The sequence below is a fragment of the Diplotaxodon limnothrissa genome, linkage group LG11, assembly GCF_057381915.1.
Source record: "Diplotaxodon limnothrissa isolate DT_005_m linkage group LG11, D_limnothrissa_male_GT1.1, whole genome shotgun sequence".
NCBI lineage: Eukaryota > Metazoa > Chordata > Actinopteri > Cichliformes > Cichlidae > Diplotaxodon > Diplotaxodon limnothrissa.
The window spans coordinates 30,941,932-30,963,331 of record NC_140606.1 but is presented as its reverse complement, the minus strand read 5'-3'; the positions used below and the strand labels follow the sequence as shown (position 1 = coordinate 30,963,331).

The following is a 21,400-nucleotide window of genomic DNA, read 5'->3' as shown; positions in this document are numbered from 1 at the left end:
TTAAGTGGGTCAAATTTACTCAGCAGGAATGGTCTGGTCCAAGACTGCTATTCTAATAATGCTTCAATATAATCACCAAACTTTTGTAAGATACCCGAGATGACTTTTTCTACAAATTTTTGACAAAAATTGGCAACTGAGAATAAATTTTTGCCATGCAAATCAATGCCTATAGATAAACAGACTGGAGGTAAATGTTAAGAATGGGAAGCAAAAAACAAATAGACCCTTTAAATAAGTACTGATGACATGATCATTAAGGTTGTTGGAAGAACTATATCTTTGACGCATTTGACGAAGAAAGAGATAAACAAGGACCAGAGGATGAATCATAGAAAAGAATTCATTTTGAATCATGTAACCATCGCTTATATGGATGCAACACTTTTACGACCACTGAACCGTGACTCTGTTAGTTATGTCTTGCAAAGACTTCCCGTCAACCTTTTAGGAATGAAAAACTGCAGCTACCTTCACACATAAATAAATAAGCAGAATGGATAAGCTGATTTTTTGACTGAAAGCCAGAGCACAAAGCTGTGCTAAAGTTATGTAAACCCTCTGTTACACAATAGCCAACCTGTTTCAATTATTTAGCGGATCAATAATTAAACAGGCCTTCCGACATGTACAATATACAGATATACTTTACATAGGGAACACTGCGGGGAGGAGGAGAGGGAGAAGCGATGGGGGCAAAGCTAGGAGAGTGGGCCAAATGCTGCTATTTCTGGCTTTTGTCAAAAGCAGCAAAACCCTCTTCCCTAATACGTGGCACAGACCTCTAATCCTGTGGGTGTGAGGTAGAATGAAAGAGAGCGAGGGAGGAAGAAAGGAGGCAGGAGAGATAAATGGAGAGAAAACGCTGTTGGGAGTCTTATGAATTTGCTTCACGCCCTGCTGCCTTGATTGCTTTCTATTTTTACACGCTGCTGCCACCAAGCTACGCATCCCAATTGGTCGCCACGGGAACGCCAGACAGCAGCTTGTGAACAAACACTTTCTCACTGGTCTCTATGGAAAAAAAAAGCCCGGATACGCAGTGCAACAGGAGATAATGATGGCGGCGGAAAAGCATAAACTCTGAGCACCTGGGTCACTTCTGTTCCGACGTCTCAGTTAATGACAACATTACTGTGCGGTCGTAAATCAATCTCCTTACGTTATCGCCACTTAATCAGAACTTTAGCTCTGCTGTCACTGTGAGCACTTGTACCCATTAGAGATTGGACCTGGACAGATGGCTGAGTGGAAAGCTAAGGTGTGTGTTCTCTACATAAGGAGGCCAGCTATGCATTGTTTTGGGCATCCTTGTTTTAATTAATGCTGAACAGAAAAAAAAATAATAGTGCTCATTATTTCAGAAACATTTTTTTTAGCCAAAGGTGCATTCCTTTTCACCTTAGACGTTCAATCTTTTAGGATCAGCACCTTAATTTCTTTTAATAAATCTTTCAGATACAAAAATCCGATTATATTCTTAGCACACAGGCTCCACACAAACCTCACTTTGTTTTACTTTGGGCTTTTTACAGTTTTACCTTTGCAGGATTATTTTTGAAAATCTTTCCTGCACCTGCTGAATGCACACATTTAGTAACTGGGTCAAGACTAGGGAGGGTGTTGCACTTCTTACTGCTAAGCTGCAACTATTCTTGCCACAGACTATCGCGTGCCCTCGGCCTGTTGCAGTACCAGGAATTGAAACAAAGAGGATATATACCGAGTAAACAAGTTAATCATGTAAAATTCTTTAAACTACTTGAGTGAGTAAAATAGCGACAATGACACTAACACTATTGTTTACTTTTAGGCAAGATTTACCAACTATTATCAGGGCACCTAATAGCAGAGGTCATAATTAGAGACTAATAATCTAACAGGTTTGCACTCGTTCACTGTTACTCATTTACTAAATTTCAGTTAGTTTCAAGGTTTTCCTAAAAAACACAACATTTGTTTAGGGTAAGCACTTGGTTCCCTTTTTTAAGGGTGAGGAATTAAATGCAAAAAGCTTACTTGAATATGAGAAAAGACAGCTACTGATCACCAAGTTATGAGCTTGTGAAATAAACGCTGCACATGCATCGCAAACCTCATCGTTAACCTCAGAGTCAAAGAGTAAAAGAGGATGCTGAGCCGCCCGGCCGACTGAAGCAGCGGGGAGTCTAACGCGGCGCACTCGAGTCTTCTCCACTTTGTTTTGAGAGAGCTATCTTTGCTTAAACAAACAGTCCTGTCGAGGTTCATCCTGCCAGTGCCAGTTCTAAGACGGCAACACCTGCCAATCAGCTATCAGTGACAGCCGGTGGTTCGGGGAACAACACTACCTTTGTGCATCCCCCTCGCGTGCCAAGCTCTCAGAGGGCTTTAATGAAGACAGGCAGGAAGTGGGGGAGGAAGGCCTGAGCAGGAAATGACCACATATAGATCCAGGAATCCAAAGGGTTAGAGGGTTAGAAGTAGATTTATCAGTGCAAGCGACTGAGCCATAAATGGATGCACGAATGTGTCTGAGAAGCGGGGAGAACGAACTGTTATCCTTCCCCCTTTTATTTGTTTAAATGGGCCTTTCTGTACTTGCACTGAAATGCAAACAATGCCATAAACAGTCTCTCTGTTGTGTTAGATAAATGATTTTCCACTTGTTGCACCCCTTACATCGTGTCTTTGTCTAAAGGTACGTCTCAAAAGTATAAATAGATATTTAGAGGAGATATTCCTCCTCCACTTCACAAAACGGTAACGCACATCAGAGATCAAGATGCAATATAAATAAAATTTCACACAGCTTTCATTTACCTTTCTAATATTTGCTCTTGACATGAACTGGCTTTATTTTATAAGGTATAATTCTTCTTCCTGATCTCCAAATTGTGTACACGCACAACACGACAGGCCTGTAGTTAAATAACTCAACAAGTAGAACTGTTTTCCAGTGTAATTAAAAGAGACACAGAAGGGAAAAGAACACAATATAATTTGATAACCTCATTGCCAAATTATGAAGCTTTTAACCTGGCAAGCTTTTATGCTTTTGCAAACCAAGAGCTGCAGGAACTCCTCAAACTTTAAACCAACAAACCTGAGCTGCTTTTTAGTGACAACCTGTGTTTTTTTAAAATAGTTTTTAAAGCCCGTAAGTCAGGAGAAATTATTCTGCCATAATTCTTTCATTTACCGCTAATCAGCTTCAGAGAGGCCTTTGAACTGGGTTTATTATTATAACATAGGGAAAAATGTGGGCCTTGTTAAGCTAATATTGGCAAGCTAATATTAGCACAAAAAAACAGCAGATCTATGCTTGTGAAAGAAAAACATGTGAAAATTGCAGTGCCCGTGTCTGTCTATCATGTTTTAAAATGATCCAAAAAAAGAATCAAGAAGACAAAAAAAGAAAAAAACAAGTTAACTTTCGCATGTTTTGCGTTGAGCCCTGGAGGAAACACGGGGGTGGGCGCAATGAGCCTAATCTTTAGAAAGTAATAAAATGACTAGCAGAAGAAAGCACACTGAAATAGTTAAATTAGATGGCTGTATATTTATGTATGTACAGTATTCATATGTATTTGCATTTTTATTTCAGTGGTGTCTGCATTTGCAAATTAGCAAACCTGTCTTCCTCAAGGGGAAGTCGTCCTTGCTCTCTACGGGCGACGGCAGAGTATACTGGCAAGTGGGCGATGTGCCGCCCAGAGGTGGAGAGCTTTGGTCCAGTGATGTGTGGTGAGAGGACCTGTTAATACAAGAATAAATCAAATAGCTGTAATATATGTTTCTGTGTGACCCAAACATGGCATTTTATCGGGCTCTAAATCAGTGGAAAGCACTTACGTATACCAGAGTTTTGGGTGCTGAATGAAAGAATGATTAGCTCCATTGCTAGCAGAGTCTTTAGCTGATTTGCTCAACAGAAACTCTTGGAGTTTCTGCTTCACTTCCGTACTAGCCACTGCACCTGTGAGACCAACACACGGAACGGAGGGGATTGGGGTTAACCTAGGGCTATGATTAACAACATATAATTCCATGCTTGTTGCTTTCAGATATCTGTTTCTATATCACATTCACCATAAAACTGAGATTCAGATCTGCCCTCTTCTCTATAATCCTTTTAGAATATATTTACTAGACTCTCCAACAAAATTATGTAGGAAGATCTCCCCCTAGTGGTCTAAGAGCACTATATTAGTCCTGCTAGAGTGATCCTGCACAGAGATGTTCTTTCAAATCAGGTGGTTACAGTTGCAGGGTACAGTTTCAACTTTGCCCTGACAAAGTCATAAATCTCATCTATTATTAGGTATAAGGTAAAAACAGAAATGAAATACTATATCCGGCTCGATTTTCATTGTGCTGTTCAAAGACATTTTCCCCTAAACACTAAACTTAAATGTCACCTGCCAACTTTATGTCATTCGCTGGTTAAGTATCGCTGCCATCATTGCTTTATTGTTTTATTGTTTCGTTTTATCTGATGTTTAAAGCACATTTGAGCTGCGTGGTTTACCTTGTTGCCAGACGTCATCCAACAGTTTGAGCAAATACTGAGAAAAGCAATAGCCAGAGGGCAATTTCTCCTCTAGTCACGCTCACCTGTGCAGTCTGAAAATTATACTTTCCATGATTTTGTATTTATTTATCTTTTGTATCGCATCTAATATGACTGAGAACTGATTATCACCAACCTAAGCACAGAAATATCCAAAGCATCTGCCTGACTAAGATTAAGAGGTAAAATGTGTTTATATTAACTTATCTTTATTGTTTTGTATAGTACATCTATTAGTTATAACAGCAGATATTGGAAAAGATTTTGTGAAAGTGTTTATTACAATAAATATTTAGGTTCATGATGCCTACAAAGGTGATGCTTTCCACATTTATAAAAGTTTTATAATAGTGGTGACAGAAGAGGTTCTTGGTCCAAAGGGAATATTTTAACGAGTGTAACATCAAGCTTTACTGTAGTGAAGCTTTCCTATCCAGCTGTTGTATGCATATTGTGCTTCAGCCGTTCAGCTAATGTGATGTGTTAAAAAAAGGATTGATGGGTTAAAACATGTGGCCCCATGCTTGCTTTCATCTGTGTCCTTTAAAAAATATATTAAAAAACTATTGGTAGCGGTGACGGTGTCGAGCTCTTACTCTCTCTGGAGCGTTCCTTGCCCCTGAGGCTCAGGCTGGAAATGTGGTGTTCTCGTCGATGCTTCTCCTGCTCCTTCTCCTGCTGGCTCTGCTGCTGCTGCTGCTGCTCCAAACAGCGCTCCTTCTCTGCAAGTTCCTGCTGTTGTTTCATGGCCTGGAGCTCCTGCTGAAGCTGGGAAGCATGTAGGCATCACATCAGCATGAACACAGCACTTTTTTTTAAATAAATCACAGTGGCTTTGGCTAAATTTTGCACTTTCTATTTTGCAGTGATGGCTAACTTTGTGTTTGACGGTAAAAAACTAAAGTCATGCTGAGCTAATGTATTGCTCAACACTTTGCCCTGCTGCGCTGAGTTGTTTCCCCTTTTTTGCACTTTTTTTGATGTTTTCCTTAGTTATACAGTTTTCTAGTGATCTGCTATATGTCATGCTGTTTTGTGTTGTTTTGTGTTGTGTTGTGTTGTGCTGTGCTGTGCTGTGTCTCCGTACAACTGTTCTAACCTTGAGGTGCTCCTGGAGCTGAGCCTGGTGCTGACGGGTCAACTTTTCATGCTGCTTCTGGAACTCGCTGATTAGCAGCTGCTTCTGGATTTGCTGCTGTTTCTGAATGAGGAGCAGCTCCTGCTGCAGCTGCCTCTCCCACAGTCCTGGGTCCGAGCCTGGCCCCAGCATCCTCAGATCTGTGCGGAGGTCCAAAGGAGACAAGGGCTCCACAGCCAATGGCACGTCTGGTTTAATATCCACTGTGGCACAGAAACGGCAGAGCAAAAAGAGATTTGTCAGTCCTAATTGTACCCTCAACAACTCAAGTCGGAATCAGAGGAGGCTTTGTGCAATCTATAAGGAATCTTAAAAGTTACAGATGACAGAAGCAAAGTGAAGACTAAAGAGGAGAGAAAGACAAGGTTCGGAAAGGAAAAGCAAATTCTATCCCATGATCCTCAGAAACCTGCAATTATAATAGTTTCTATAAACAAACACGGGATCACATCCGTCAGCGCAGAGTCTACTGGGAGTAGCTGCATATGGACATTTGGAACAAAATATTTAAGTAGTTATGTAGAGTATTTATATAAGCCCTGTCTTCCCAGTTGATAAATAAATAAAGGGATTCTGTCAGGCAGATATCCCTTTTTAACATAAATAATTTAAGGTGAAGTAGATTGGGAATCTGTAAGTTTGCAGATCCATGCTTCTGTGATCTCTCTTTTTCTGTTCTCGAGTGCAGATGCTGCAATGTGCGCATTGGTAAGAGCTGCCTCTATTATAAGTAATTGCCAGATACAAAGTGAGAGGGCATCCCTTTGGTCTCCAAGCTCTATATATAGCCTGTTCCACAGAGAAAATCGATTGCTGGTTAAGAACATAGGAGACAGGGCTACTTCATCTCTCTTCTCCATAGAGGATGAGCCTTTGCTTTAATCCACACTACTCTATCCAGTTTAAGTAACATTTTTTTTCTGAAGAATCACATCTCTGAACCAGCTTTAGGTATTATAAAAGGTATTCGTGTGTACATTTGGCCAGTGAATAAAATAAAAATGTCCAATCGCTAGAAAAGTAGACATGTTAGTCATGCTGATCATGGTGTGACATTCAAGGGAAGATACGCATTGTCCAGACTATATAATGCCGCTTCCATTTTTAAACCAGAGAAATATTCAAAGCTACTTAAAATTCCAGTGGAGCTGGAGGGGAGAGTTATTGAGTGCATTCATTGCCTTAATCTTCTCGAGGGTCACATCTGAGAGAACAAATACCACACCACCTGTTCTTTGAAAGCTGAGCGAAAACTGACACTTCATATAATAATAATCTTTCGTTGGGTTCTGTTACGCAATAATACTTTTTACACTAAAATGCCACAAAAAAAAGGTTTAAACCTGCTAAAAAAAAGAGCCAGTAGCCAACAGTTAGGAAGCAGAAACCCCCACCCTCCACCCCCACCCCGTTCACTGATGCTGTGAAGCTCACTGGCGTCCATTTGTTTTGCCGTGTAGCCTGTTTTTCATTGCCACCATTCCATGTGTATGCGGCGGTGATGATTATAAATAGAAACATAAAAGCAAGTGGCGCAATCCTGGTCTGTGACAAACCCCACACCCTAGTATCCACCACCGTAACTTGCCGCTGCCATGGCAACGCTGGCGACGTAATTATGTCTCCCCATTCTGCAGTGATCGAGTCTCACTGCATGTCATCTTCTGCCTACATTGGCAATGTGACATGTTGACTATTATATCAGCTTTTTGCCTCTTATATAAGAAAGGAGTCCCCACTAGAAAGAGAGAGAGCGAGAGACAGAGAGAAAGCATTACAAAACCCACCAACACAAACACTCTCACACACACAAATACACACACGCATATTTGGGAGAGAATCGTTGGTTAGGTGATAAGTTGTTTTAAAACATTTTCAAAAAAGTGAAGGCAGCTTGAGGGGACTCCCGTGCTGTATATTTCCTCTCTGTGTTCTAAAAACAGCTCCAATCAAAAGACAGAAGAGGGCAACAGCTCGGCAGGCGCGGAGAACAGGCACCTGTAGAACAAACCCTTCCCGTCTGACAGGGAATATTAATCATGGCTTGCAAGCACTTTACAAAGGACTCTTTTGTAGCGGACGCTGTTCCAGGAGCAGCCGTGACCCTGTGAACCGTCGAAGGGTTCGGAGAGTCAGACAACATTAGTGCTACTTTTTCATAATGGACCTAAATATAGCAACAAAAAACACCTGCTGCCTGAGAGAATTCACTACTGTGATACCTAATTAATCTCATATTTCATTCCGTACTCTTACTGCGACTGGCATTAAGGACCTCCACTTTGATCTGCACGTCAAGCTGAGCCTCCATCACAAAATCTCATACAGTGGTTTAACATGATGGGAAGGGGGAGGGAGGGAGGAAGGAAGGAGAGAGGAGGAGGATCATGAAAGCTTAAGCCACCTTTGATAACCAGGACTGTATGCGATGGCCCTTGAGGAAACCTTAACAGCCTCATGTGCCTGTTCTATTCTTGTCTGGTTTCTGTTGGCAAGAATAAAGCTGAATGGAAAGACAATGTTAAAAGAAAAAAGTAAAGCCCTAAAGCAAGGGTGACACTGTTCCAACCACACTGAAGCATCTACCTTTTTAAAGTACAATTTGCAACTAACAATTCTCATCATCAATATTATCGTCCGTGAACAGTCCTGGATATCGTCTCCGCTATTGTAAATTTACAGTTATATAGATGCATTTAAATAAAATGCACCTCGAAACTACCCAAACCGAAATGTGCTGTTTCTGTATCAAAAAAATACGGAACCACCAGTAACTAGGTCTAAATATAAGTGCTTTTCTGAGCAGGGTCTTAATATAGACAATGTGCGAGAGGCTGTCACAGTTGTGAGGCCGCCTGCTCAATTTAACATGGGCAAAAATAAAAGAGCAGTGTCACATTTATGTAACTTTCAGGTCCTTTTTCTAAATGATCACTCACAAGGAAGAGCCTTCCACTTCTGGTTCAGTGGTCTGACTGGAGATCATGGATAATTTTGATGAGTCTTGATTGGTACAAAGCGCACAGAAGTGTCTCTAGGCGGTGGTAAACATGAGATTTATGAATGACAGGTCCCAAATTTGTTTTTAGCACAAGGGAGCAACAAGCACCCTGCCCCGTGCCCAAATTCCTCCCTGTGGAGGGCCTGCCAAGGGGGGATTGGGTGACTCATGGCCTGTGACCACACTCCCAGTGCAGCGTCGCACCGCCAGTGTCCCCAAAGTGTTTATTTCTATAACCGATCTGCCTCTCATTAGCCTTGGTGGCGGTTAGGGTGACAATCACGGCCTTAATTTGAGATGTTGGATGGTTATCTTTTTTTGCCTCAGGCCACATTAGCAGACTTCCCATCGTAGAGAGACACATCACCAGTGACACTACTATTACACATGAGGATACCAAAAGACATATGAAGATGCACACTGCAAAATATTAACACAATAAATCAATAACGCAGGCTTTGTTTGACTTCCAGGCTAAAATAATGCTTTAGCATTTTTTGAGAGCTTCTAAACTGACTATTAAAATGAGGATGGAGTTATTAATATGGTAAACGGTGTCTTCTGACTATAAATACTGCAGGTATTCTTAACCAGCTGTTTGCACCTGGGGGTATATTCTGGTGCCACTGTGTGAGACTGAAGAAAAAAGGCACATAAAGCTTCTGTTCACTCACTTCTGTTCAAAAATGTCTGTTGGTAAACCAGTTAACAAGTATTAACATAAATGCTTATTTAGGGCTTATCTGGGGCTTAGTCTAGTTTCAGAGATGTGTTTAAATAACAATAGCACTCGTGCAACATGTACTATGGAGTCTATTCAGAACACATTCAGTTATTTCATTACAATTCTGTAATGAAATAACCAAGTGCTAATATTCTGTAAATATTAGCACTTTGATTCTAAAAGTTAAGATCAATAAATTAGCGTAAAAAAATTTCAGCAAACAAAAAGTATGAAATTCATATAAATGCAGCATTAGAGGTTGTTGCTGTTATGTAACTCGACTTCCACCAGTTTTCCCAATAACTGCTTTTTTTGTTTGATGAAATTAAAACCCGTACAAGGCCAAAAACATCACTACAAGTGCAGCTGTAGTTGTGTTTTTCCACTGAACCACAGGAGTGTGCACAACAAGAAGGATACCATCTTCACTTTGCTGATACTGCTCCTAGACCGTTATGTATAATTTGCATTTTATTAGTTATTTGCCCATTTGAGCACCAAAATAACGAAACACTATGAACTGCACTTTAACCGCGCATGTTGTGAACGTTTCGTGTGAAACAGAGAGGGTTGCTGATCTAAATTCCCTGTCTGACAGTATAAATAGAACCAGATACAGAAGATGTTTGAGGGCAAAAATAAGCTGATGCTTGGGACTGCAATGTGGTGCTGGATCTCTCATTAAGTGCCTTGTTATTTTGAGCAGCTGGCATGTCTAAACCAGGAAACAGGTCTTTATTTTTAAGACTCAGGCTCGTCCTTGCAGCTGAGCCAGAGCTGCGGTCTGCAGGCTATCTACTAACAAAGAGAACTGAGCTGAGCCACCACAGGCCTCTCACTGAGAGGAGCCAGGAGTCCAGTTGTCTCCCGTCCTACCGTCATAGCTAATCGTCTTATAAAACAACATATATATGAAACTGTTATCCAGGCACAATGTAGAAAGCCCAGCAAAGGACAAGTAACAACTGGGAAGTCCTTCTGTAACACGGCCAGCTGATCCTAGAGTCACTTAAATTCCAAATAAATCAATCAGCAAGAGTCAATTACCTTAGCTCGCTGCACAACCGCAAACCCTCTAACCATCCATTAGCATAAACAACATGAATATCGAGATAAACAGTGAGAAATATGCATCTTGTATTTCTAATTTTTGATGATCAAACTGTTATAACACTTCTACAACATTTCAGAAGCAGAATCAGTTCATTCTCATAATGAGTCATTTTCATGCAGTGAAACAAAATAAAATTCTTTGTATTATTTTGAACCATCTCTTTTGCAGTAAGCACTTCAAACACAGATGAATAGATCAAGGATATGGACAAGGGGACTTGAAATGTAGGCCACTGTTATTGTCTGAAAGGTCCCCATTAATATTTTACATGCAGGGAAAACTAATTACTTTTTTTCCCTGTTTGTCAAGAGCCCATCTGAAGACTGTTTTAATCACAACTTTGATGGTGCTGTCACTGTGCAAAACAAAAATGCAACGGAGCCCTCCTTCTTTGCCGATCCGCTTGAAACGGCAGACAAGTACAGTATCATATAAAAGGTCAAGCAGTTTTCTTTAGAAAACAGTTCACAACAAACCTATTCAGTCAGTGCAAGGACCGCGTCATCAACAAGAATCCGCACAGATAGAGTGTCATGAAAATATAACAGCCAATGATTGAGCTCTCCCCGTGTCTAAAGGCACTGTACCTGCTATGTCTACAACTCTTTCACAACACGCAGTAAACTCACGGAAAGACACCTCTGAGCAGCTTCCTTAGACAAATAATGTTACTCACTGTGGACTGATTTGCTGTAAAGTGGAAAGAAAAAATTAAACAGACAAATGACAGAATCCTCTATAAATATCTGTTCCAAACCATAGTTATATCAGGACCTTGCTGAGATGGAATGATAACGCACAGACGCCTAATCTTAGCAGGCTAATGCCATAAGCTGAAAATAACTCACCTAAGAATAGCTGACCCACAGAATAAGCAAGGAGCCCGATTTCAGGCGCTCTGTATAGCTGTTGTTTGGCTCGTAAGCCGCTAAAGTCAAAGGAAGAAAGCTCTGCTCCTGTAGCCTGATAGTCAAATAACCTGCTCTATTGACAGACGTGGAATGTGTCATCTCTGTGTCATCCCCGGGACTTATTTTTAAATCTTTTCACGTTTACCCCACTGCCTCTTCGTGTTTTCAGTTTGCTTGCCTGAATCTTTTTGGTATTTTTAAAATGTACATTTCACTCTGGGTTTTTGGTGGTGTGTTTTTTTTTTTCTGTTGGATATGCTTAAAAAAATCTTACTGTACATGAAACTAAAATTATTCAACATCCTGTTCCTCACATTGTGGGCTTATTTCAGAAGTAGTAACAACTTAGTGGTCATAGCACATTAAATTAAGCAATGGTATGACTTTGCCATTACTCATGCTTCCCAGCGATCCAAACAAGAATGGAGTTTTTTTAACTCTAAACTAATTTCTCCAAACATGTTTTGAATTTTATCAATAGCCGCTTTGAGGGAAAAAAAAAACAAAAACCCAATGCAAATACAGTGTGACTCATCTTTCGACAATACAGAGAATAGAGCTTACTCATACTGATGTCATGTACTCAATTCAATTCTCAGGTCAGAAATAGAAACAGTCGAGAGAGAAACCTTTCACATGTCCCCTCAGTATTTCTATCACAGTTCTTCCTGTTCCCTGAAAAGTGCATGCTGACATGGAAGCTTGAAAAACACAGCATCCCTGTCATGTTCACACTGACTCGTTTCAGACAAGCAGAGCATGGGAACAGCGTTAACACACATTCTCTCATTTTAGCAGAGCACTTTTTAACTCAAAGCGTCCTCTGCGTCTAAATAGAGAAGCACAATATTTAAAGCGGCGCATGTTATCGCAAGCTTAAATACCTCGATTCAGGAAGAAGTGCCTGGTCGTACCACGCTGCTGTGCTGAGAAGCTTTGAGTTCTCTTTTCGCACAGAAAGAGAGAGATCGGGCGAGCGCAAAGAGTTGAGAGTACGGGAGAGTGAGAGAGAAGGACAGAGCGAATGTGTGCACGAGAGGCACAGTGGATGTAAGACAGCAGGGAAGTAGGAAGAGATTTAAAGACAGAGGGGAGACAGAGATTGGGATGCAAAGAAGGTGGAAAAAAAAGGATAAGGCATTCCTCAAGGGGAGTGGAAACACCAGGCTGTGTGATCACCTGAGTTGTTCACGTTGTGCATCTTGCTCGGGTTGGGGAACTGCTGGTGTCCAACGCGCCCTTCTGTTATGAAGAAACTTGACTCGCCCTCGTAAATCGTCTGCAGCATACTCCACTCAGCACTCAAGTCTCATTGCAAGCCTTGTGTTTCCTGACACCAAGAGCCAACCCTCAGCCACTCCAGGGGAGAGACCACGACAACAGGCAACTCTCTCCCTTCCTCTGTCTCCTCCTCTGAGAAACTACTCTCACTGAAGCGCAATAACACAAGCAGCATACACTCTCTCTGCAGGGCTGGTACTCTCCCGGGTGCCCTGCTTCAGTCTGTTCCAAACACTAACACAGTGTTTGGAGAATAATCCAGCTTCTTTTCCTATTTGCCTCTCTCTCTCTCTCTCTCTCTCTCACTCTCTGTGATTTTTTTCTTCCTCTCTCTTCAGCAAAGTGTCTGATCAGAGACTGAGAAAAAATGTAAAGCTGAGTTGCTAGGAAAGCCGTGTAGTGTGTACTGAGCACCGCGCAGAGGCAGTAATGCAAGCTGGGGAGGGAGCAAGCTTCATTTGCATGTGAATCAACAACTGCGTGGCCCACAGGTGACAGAAATAGAACAATGGCCAGCCCTGGCTAAAAATAGGTCAGGCGAGGCGCAGGGATTGGAGCAGCATTGATGCGTTTAAAAATACCACACCAAACACAGCTGTCTTCTTCAGCTCTTGCCAGAAGGCATGTCTCCTGACTCCCTCTCTGCAGATGGAGGCTTGAATCCTCTATTCTCTCTTTTCTGATTTGTTGAACCTGTCTCTCTCTCTCTCACACACTCACTCTGTTTATGTCTTCATTTTGTCCTCTCAGGTATATGGATGGAATGATGCATTTTTGTTCTGATGTACCCGCGAGAGGGAAAGAAACTTTACATGTGCACTTGATAGCAGGCGTTTTGCAAAGCAACTGATTGCCTGTTATTATGAATCACAAAACCAGTGAAATGGTGTACTAACAATTTTTTGCGATGGGGTATTTCGACAAATGCAACCAAACACCGGTGCTCTCAGGCGTAATCTGCATGTGTGACAAAAACGCAACAGGACGTGTTAAGACGAGCGAGACATCTTAAACGAACAGAAGAGTGTTCATTTAAGATGATTTAACATGTGGAGTGTTACCTCACTGCATTAGCTCGGTATATGTGTGGGGTTCAGTGTGTATTCAGGGCAGTGATGCTACTCAGGAAGCATGCTTTCAGCTAACCAAGGAAGCCAACTGTAAGATGCCATAACAGCATGATCGTAATTACATAAACCTCTCAAACTGTGTCAAGAGCACTTTTCCAGGATTGCAAATCCCATTCCCTTGAAACACTCTTGATACTGTTTAATGGAGGATTTAAGAACAAACAAAACACTACACTCCCCATTTACAATCAATAGAACCTAAATTCTAAATTCAAGCACTAAGCTGCTATATATACTTGGATGTTTTTCATTAATATTACAAGACAAAGATCTATATATTCCCACTGTAGCCCATAAAAGCCAAGTCACATGTTTTAGCTGACCACTGATGCAGGGCTGGGTTTGTGGCCAAGCAGCCTGTGCCTTTAAATTTTTCATCTTCCTTCATAATTTGACCTGTCCCCCAGCCAGGGGCGTGGAGCCAGCATGGCTATTTTTAGGTCCCGAGCTCTGACGACTGGGCTACAGAGACACAGAGAAGGAGTTTTACTGTGTTGTTTCAGCTGGACAAACATTTAACCCCTCAATCCTTTTTATCAAAGCACAAACCAAGAAGCCAAGAAGGAAATGCACAGCTTGCAGGCTTAGCCCAGACACAAAACACAACTCTGGGGCTAATGTTTGAGCATGTTGGCTGATTTGATTATTTATACACAGAGCCATCAGCAACAGTGTTTACAGTTTTTGGGGAGGTTATTTTTTATAGAAAACATATAATGGAAAACATATCTTCATATAATCTGTACAATAGTAAGGAAAATTGCTTCTACAAAAAAAATACCAACAGCATAAAACAATCAACGAATGATTGAGTGAATGTTTATAGCGCGAGTGATACCTTACAGATTAAGTAAACTCCAGACTATGGTAGAATTTATGTCGGATATGTGAGCGATAACAAGCCTTCAAGTTCAAGGTAAGGATGGCTAAAGACCCAGAGCTCCATCTGTCACAGTATCCGTCACACCGGGCAAGCTCTGACCCCGTAGGCTGGCCTTAGTCATAGGCTAAAGCATAATTAATCAAGAGAGGAAGTAAAGCTGTCACGTGAATGACAATTATTATGACAAAGGGATTTCTATTTTAAAGTCCTATTTTATTATATTCTATTTCTTCATCAAATCCTAAAATTAAAAGGCCCCTGTGCAATGTTCGTGTGTGTTTTCCACTACTACACAACAAAATACTATATTTAATATTTTTGCCATTAGGATGACTAAAGATCATGTCTGGCTTAGTGTTATTTTTTGATTTACTTCATTTTTTTATAGAAACGACAAAACGTACACACAGATTTATGCTTCAGTTGTTCTACAAATGTAGAAAACACAAGCACATTACTCTGCTCTATTACAGGGCGCAGACACACATGTTTAAGTCCCAGTATCTTTTTGAAAAGAAGTTCAGGTCAACCTGCCCTGGTGCATGTCAGAAAAACAAAACAGAAACGTTTCACTGGGACATGTTAGCGGAGATTAACCTACACTTTTTATTTATAACTAGCTTCCTGAGGCTGATGAGGGATTGTGGGATTGGAAATAGCTGTCCAATAGGCAGGGTCCAGTAAACCTGCAATGTGGCAAGCCCATTATAGCTCCTACTGCGTCACTGGCGGCCTTTGTCTACTTTAGTCCTATTAAAGCATTTAAGTGTGAACGTCAGCATCCCTGCTGGAGAGCCACTCTACTCTGCTCTCGGGTGCCTGGGCTCGACTGTCTGTCACCTCCCTCACATCAAACACAAACTATGTGTCTCTCTCTGTGTATGTGTGTGTGTGTGTGCATGTTTTGTCACCAGAGCACTAATGTGGAGTGGGGAATTATTAGTGATGAGGGAACAAGTGGGCTAGATCAGTGAAGGGCTCATAGCGCTTTCCAAAATTAAATGAACGGCCATTATAAGCTGTTTTAAAGAACACCCTATACAAACATATAGCACCCATATGCACATTACCATTATGCTGTTGCCGTTTTTAGATTGACTCTAACTTTGTCAATTAACATGCAGCTTTCATGCTATGTGAAAAAAATTGATGCTCTTATTTCAAATGAGTCTACTCACATTACTACAATCACTGTAGCAGCTTCAAATCACCTCTTGAAGTTCTCTGGCATAATCACTATAGCACTGATGCCTTGTGACACACTGTGCATGATGAAACCCAGCAGGGAGGCAGAGTGAAGAAAGAAGGGAGCAGAAGTAAAGTGTTGCAACAGACATGGGAGGTGGACGAAGCTCACTCGTTCTAATTTGATCTGGCTAGGAAATGTCTTATTCTCCTTAACAGAGGATGACCTGCGTGTGGGAAGGAATGAGTCAGGTCTGCTTTGTTGTTCTCTGTTATTTGAACTTCAAAGGCAACCATGCAGCTCAGCGGGGGTGGTGGCGGGGGTCATCTACTGTTAAATAATCTGATTACACAGTAGATATCCAAGCACTCTTCCATGATCTTAATCGATAAACTATAAAATTCATTTCCCTGGCTTTCTGCCTGCAATGGTTCAGATTTCATCATGTCACCTTGGGAGGACTGTGGCGGATGTTATCATTGTCGAGTACTTATTTCTCCATTCAGAGGGGGATGCTCCTCCCCAGAGAGGAGTTGCATAATAACAGCAACTTCTCATAAGTTACCATGCACCTAAATGGCACCACCCTCTCCCCTGAGCTTCGTCTCTCTGTAGAGGCCACCACGCAGCTCCAAGGGCACCCCTGGTACATGAGGGAAATTACCTCTCCACACCAATTACTTCACCACCCTCCATACGTCAGCCCCTTATGAGTCACCATTGCTAACTGTGGAAGAAATCCTAGATCAATTTATAGACTCATGCCAGACTCTACATGAGCAGCGCAGCATACTCAGACCTCAGAAAGTGTCCCAGCTGAAAGCCAGGGTTGAAGTTTTGTCACTTCAAAACAGCCCATTTTCCCTTTACCCTGTAGCCAGTCTCATAAAAGCACAAAGGCCCTACAACTGCTGATTTGAAGGTAAAATCCAATTAGCCTGTATATCTGGGTGAGTTATGCGAGCATGTTTCCCCACTAATGATTCTGGGTGCTCTTGCTTTTATTGGGTTATTTTGTCTGGCTTCCTCTGGAATTTCCTGTTGGACTTTTCAGGGTGATATAGGTTGTACTTAACAGGTTGGATCAAATAACATGAAAAGCATTGAAAGGCGGTTATGTTTGGCAGTTAATGTTGAAACACTGCCGACAAAGTTTGGCAGTGCTGCTCCAAACACAAAAACAGACATGGAGTTTTTTGCATTTCATGTGAAGACTCTGTACGATCCAGACAACTAAACTGCATTTTCAACTAGATTTTGAAGTAAGCGTGTCTTCTTCTGCATTGTGTTTGTGAAAAACATATTTTTTTGCAATCTGCATTTATGTTTATTGAGTCAATCATATATTAGACAGGGTGGAATCCATCACCACACAACTATTTTCTTGACCTAACCAAACACAAAGCTAAAGCAAAACTCTTAACTCAAATATAATATAAATAATATAAAAATATCTGCAAAATATATATATTTATATAGTGTCAAAAAATCCTGCAAGGTATACCTCCACCACTTCATCTACCTCCTTATGTGGACATAAGGACATTTTTTTGATGAGAACACAGTTTAGATATATTGGAAGGTACTTCTGTGATGGAAGTGTAATGAAAGGGTAAGAAAACAGAGAGAAGTAAAAAAAAAAAAGAGAGAGAGAAGAAGAAAGTCTGAGAAATGCGAACCCTCTATCTGAGATGTAAGAGCAGACTGAACGATAAAAGGCAAAAACACAATTTCAAAGCATCCGCTTATTGTGAGCTGACATTGAGGACAGTTTACTTTCAAACTTTGAATAGGTCCTTGATGCCATGCCTTCATCTGCTGCCATAGGCTTTCTAAAAATAGACATGTACCACAAAGGCACACTGGAAAAAGAGGGCTGCTCTCAGTACTTTTACTGATCAATGTGCTCATCTCTGCTGGAAACCATTGATCCACTGTTTGTATCAAATTGACTATGTTGTTGTTGTACAGCTTCCATCCTACATGTACTCCTGACAAGCCCGCTTTATGTTCTCCTTTGTTTCTTTTGCCAAGCACCATCCCTCATATTAACACAAACCATTGATCCTTTAAGAATATTGTTACATCAACAGGCTTAGCATTGATTAGACCTTCTGAAAGACAACTCTTAATGTCAGCTGGCATTTTAATGCACCGTTAACTAATAAATATAAAAGGGCACTTTTTTGCCTGGAACCATACTGGGTAGAATCATTGCATCAGAGGCTTTCAGACCTACATCACTGAAAAGCCTGCAGAAGTCAAATGTGGCATCTGTATCACACAAATACAAGGCCCAAGTGCACACATGTGACTCTGATGGAATACAGCCAAGCTTAGCTGACCTTAGAAAATCCCTCAGGGATTAATAAAAACAAAGGTTGTCTGTTCAGAGGCATCCTTCTAATCCACATCCTGCTAGTCAAGCCCATTTATGAGTGGATAATCATAGCATCATCCCCCAAGTTGCCTTGGAGCTATTATTCTTAATATGATAACATAATATTTTTTTTTTTGCTATCGCCACTGCTTTTGAGAAAACACATTTTATCGAGCCTGTTTGTCCTTTGGCAAATTATCAGCCGAGTTATTTCAGTCACAGAAAAAGTACAGACAGTTTTCACTCACTATTTTATTTTTAAGGGACAAATCTCACTTCTGAGACACGACCATTATAGAAACACACTCATCGAGGAATATCCTGATAACACAGTAAAATGGATGTTGTTAAATAAAGCGTTCTGCGTGACTGGATTTGTCGATGACATTTAAAAGAATCCAACTAAACTTCATTCATGCATTTTAAAAGGTCCACCTGAAAAAAGTGCAACAGGAAATCCACTTTACTATGGGGAAGGGAGGGCTGACGCTTATTGTCCAAGCCACTTCCACCTACGCCATCACTTCTTTACTTGACCGCAGAACAGCTCCAGTACTCTCCTCCTGTGGTGTCTCAAAGGTCTCAGACACAACAATACCTCTGAAAAATAGCTCTTCCTCTGATTATAAAGGTAGAGCTCTGCATACCAGGAAATGCCCCACGGTGCATAAACCACCTCTGTTGCAATGTTAATGTCCAGGCTGCTTTATATGCATAAAGCTAGAGGGGCTCCACATGTATTTTTAAATGCTTTTGCTCAGGTGACCCTGCATTTCTGTGTTTGTGTATAACACATCATGTTGTACATAGCGGTTTACACATTTGCATAACAAGCCAAAGATCTCTTGTTTGATCCCAGGGGAAGACACAAATCCCTTTGGGGTTGCTTCAGGAAGGGCGTCCGGCATTTGAAAACGCTCTGCTAAATCAAACATGCGGAGCTACCCGTTGTGGCGACCCGTTGTGAATAAGGGCGCAGCCGAAAGTAGCTTCTTCCTCTATTACAACATCATATTCATATACATTTATTTCACCATGGCAAAGTGCTATATTTGCATCCATGTATTTATGTATTCGCTCATTTCATGCAGCTAAAGATAAAGACTCATGTTCATAAGTACACTGTAAGAACAGTATTCTACCTTGCGCTTCCTATGAGAATGTCCAAACGAGTCACGCGGGTTTCTATTTCCTCTCTCCCCTGGGAGGCAAAGAAATAGTTCAGGGGTCATCTCACTTGTTTGTGCTACATTGCTGTGCATGTGCCTGTGTGTGTTGTGTAATATGAGCATTTACTCTCATTCTGTTTTAAATCACCTCTCTCTACTTTTTAAATTTTTTTTAATCTTCATGTAGCACACGTGTTGTAGTCTGTGTAATTACATGGTTTGTAATAAAGATGATATTACAAATTCCTTATTCTTTTCTCTCTAAATCAGTTCTTCATATTTCATTGTTCTTTCGGGCTCATCAGCTTGGTTCTGACTGGAAAATCAAGCCGTAACTAAGGCTTGTAATTATGGGACATTGTCCAAGTGGGGTAAAAACCTCCTGGTGGATCCTTCAGCAACAGTGCACCCTGCAGGTTGATTGAGAACAGAGACAAGAAATCTAGAAACCAAGAACAGTGAGAGATGCCAGGTATATAGCTGTGAACTTTCCAAAGCAATTTTCAAGGACGACAAAGACAAATACGCCGACACACAACCGAGAAAACAGGCAGAGTCACCACAGAAGTCCTCTACATATATACAAGTCAAGATCCAGTGCAAGCAAACACTCATCTGCAGACAAACAGACAGCCCTGCATACTTCCATACACTCATCCACACTTCTCCATAGTGTTGCCATCCTGCTGGGAGTGACCGCATCACTCCCGACCTTTTCCTTTCATCCTAGATCCAATGACCAAAATGACTTTTCAACCCAGCCGCTTCAATAACACAGAGCCTAACAAGCTTTGGCTGCCTCTTTCATAAAATATGTAAAAAAAAATAAATGAAAAAAATCCCAGCACAAAACAAAAGCTGTTACAGCTATGCGACCTCTTTGAAGCTGTGTGTGTAAAAAAAATAAAATAAATAATAAAAGATATAATGAAGTGAACATTGATGTTTTCTTTTGAACTACAAAGTGTTGAGATTCCTACTATCAAAAGAGCAAAACAGACCCGGTAGAAAGAAAAAACACTCCAAGCATTCATAGCATCATTTTTCTTTTTTCTGCTCCGCGTTTTAGTGCAGTATGCTATTCATTGATGTTTTTCTGTCCTTTTAAATGCATCTAGAGGGCGTGAATAAAACTCCCTTTTTCTGTTGCCTTTAAGCCTCCCTATTTAGTGCAAGTCTTCTGAGATAATACTACTTGATACTAAAAGGGATCATTTAGAGCAGTGGTTCTTAACCTTGTTGGAGGTACCGAACCCCACCAGCTTCATATGCGCATTCACTGAACCCCTCTTTAGTGAAAAATAAAATGTGATTTTTTTTACTGGTGCACAAAATGAGCCATGCATGTCATGGCGGAGGCTCTGCCGAACCCCTGAGACTGAGTCACTGAACCCCTAGGGTTCGATCGAACCCAGGTTAAGAACCACTGATTTAGAGTATGCTCTAAGGTTGGTAACTCAAAGGGGGTAAGAATTTTCTGTTTTGGAAACAGATGGGCTCTTAACCCTTTCACACCTATCTGACTACCAAGACCTTTATGCGGGCTCTTAGATATATAGCCAGTGTGTCCAATCTCTGTGTAATTCCTGGCTCCATTTGTTCAGCACATTTCATGGCAAGTGGGGAGGGGGTTGTTCTTGTAGACCTGTCACTAGCAGGGTGGGTACCCGCAAAGGAAAGGCAACAACAAAGAGATGTTTAAATATGAGTTATGGTAGGCCATTTTCGCCTGCATAAGTTGATGGGATGGCAAGAATTGACAACTAAAAGGCTTGTGAACTTTTGGTTTTGCCATCAAGGTAAACATCCTCACCCCGTGACAGATTAGTGACAATCTGTCCGTGAGGCCGAGCACACATCTCATTCATCACATTTACTGATTTAACCTCAAAGTTCTCAAAGTCTCGTATCGTGTTAGGGCAGGGACACTG

At 41.1% G+C, this 21,400-nt stretch overlaps 1 protein-coding gene across 4 annotated transcripts in view; it reads right to left on the bottom strand.

Moving 5' to 3' along the window:
• Positions 1-21,400, bottom strand: part of hdac9b (histone deacetylase 9b) — a 42,993-nt gene that overhangs the window by 8,305 nt on the left and 13,288 nt on the right. The window contains exons 1-5 of one of the 4 annotated variants that reach the window (XM_085366607.1): positions 12,620-13,118; positions 5,652-5,893; positions 5,142-5,320; positions 3,835-3,960; positions 3,615-3,736 (exon numbers count right to left, since the gene is read on the bottom strand). In XM_085366607.1, coding sequence (XP_085222733.1) covers positions 3,615-3,736; positions 3,835-3,960; positions 5,142-5,320; positions 5,652-5,893; positions 12,620-12,728 — 778 coding nt within the window. In that variant the 5' untranslated portion in view covers positions 12,729-13,118. Of the gene's footprint in view, positions 1-3,614; positions 3,737-3,834; positions 3,961-5,141; positions 5,321-5,651; positions 5,894-12,324; positions 13,119-21,400 lie in introns of those variants that run through there. The other 3 variants (XM_085366608.1, XM_085366610.1, XM_085366609.1) reach the window with 3 other exon arrangements.